This window comes from Vavraia culicis (assembly GCF_000192795.1).
Source record: "Vavraia culicis subsp. floridensis unplaced genomic scaffold supercont1.19, whole genome shotgun sequence".
Taxonomy (NCBI): Eukaryota; Fungi; Microsporidia; family Pleistophoridae; genus Vavraia; species Vavraia culicis.
This window is the reverse complement of record NW_007360622.1, coordinates 97,679-98,665: the sequence shown is the minus strand read 5'-3', so window position 1 is coordinate 98,665 and position 987 is coordinate 97,679. Positions and strand designations below refer to the sequence as shown.

Sequence of the window (987 nt, the reverse complement as noted above, 5' to 3'; positions counted from 1 at the left end):
CGTTCTATAATCACTCGAAATGCGTGAGTGCCATCGTAATTTCGGTTAGATTCATTTTGCTGTTTTTCGACTAAAGGTTTGTTTGCTCAGTTCAACAAGCATTGTAATTTGTTTAAACAGTGCTTTTGCGGATGATGTGGAAGTTAGAAAGTGTATAAAATTGTTTTTTGCTAAATGCCATTTATTTATCTTTTCTCACCACATTCACGGAGGACATTGTACACCATCCTGTACTACGCTTTCATACACACCCTCACAATAACAGAAAGATATGTTGCAACCACAGCACCGATTCTAACTCGCAACCTATGACTCGAGGTGCCCCAACTTACTGAACCTATGAAAAGTGATAAACATATGCGTGAATCTACGTGAACGCTAATAACCTTACTTCAAAAAACTATGCTTACCTCAAAACGCCTACTCCTCGCCGAACAACGAATATGTCACAATAATAAGACCAATACAAAGAAAACGCAGCAATAATGAACTTAAATGACCATCTTTACTTATTTGACCGTCTGATGTAGTGAACGACAGCAAGAGCCACTGCAGTAAGCACAACAACAACCAATGTAGCAATCGACACTCATACTCTGTTCCTAGCAAACCAGCCTTTCGCTTCTTTCTTAATTGTCGCCTCTTTACCTGTTGACTCTCTACCTGTTGGTTCTTTGCCTGTTGATTCACTACCTGTTGGTTCACTACCTGGCTCTGCGGCACTCTGAGATTTAGAACCGGCTACGGGATCAGCGGGCTTCAGTTCTACTTTGATCCCAAGAGCTTCGCAAAACTCTTTTCTGGTAAAAATTTGTCTTCTCTGAATCAGTTTGTAGAGCTCACTGTAAGGATAATTAGGAAAAGTTATTTCACAAAAAGATTTCACCGACCGATCATACTTAGTACTATAAGCAGAAATTTCGTCAAACAATTCACTTGAAATGGCAATCTGTCTACTTATACACCTAAGCTTGTTGAATGCTTCAG

The 987-nt window shown here is 39.6% G+C and overlaps 1 protein-coding gene across 1 annotated transcript; it reads right to left on the bottom strand.

The window, feature by feature from the left end:
- Positions 1 to 523: 523 nt before the first annotated feature.
- VCUG_01330 (uncharacterized protein) lies at positions 524 to 985 on the bottom strand (the record flags this gene model as incomplete). Its single annotated transcript, XM_008076157.1, has 1 exon — positions 524 to 985. A coding segment is annotated over one exon (396 nt), but the record flags the coding sequence as incomplete, so codon positions are not given.
- Positions 986 to 987: the final 2 nt, after the last annotated feature.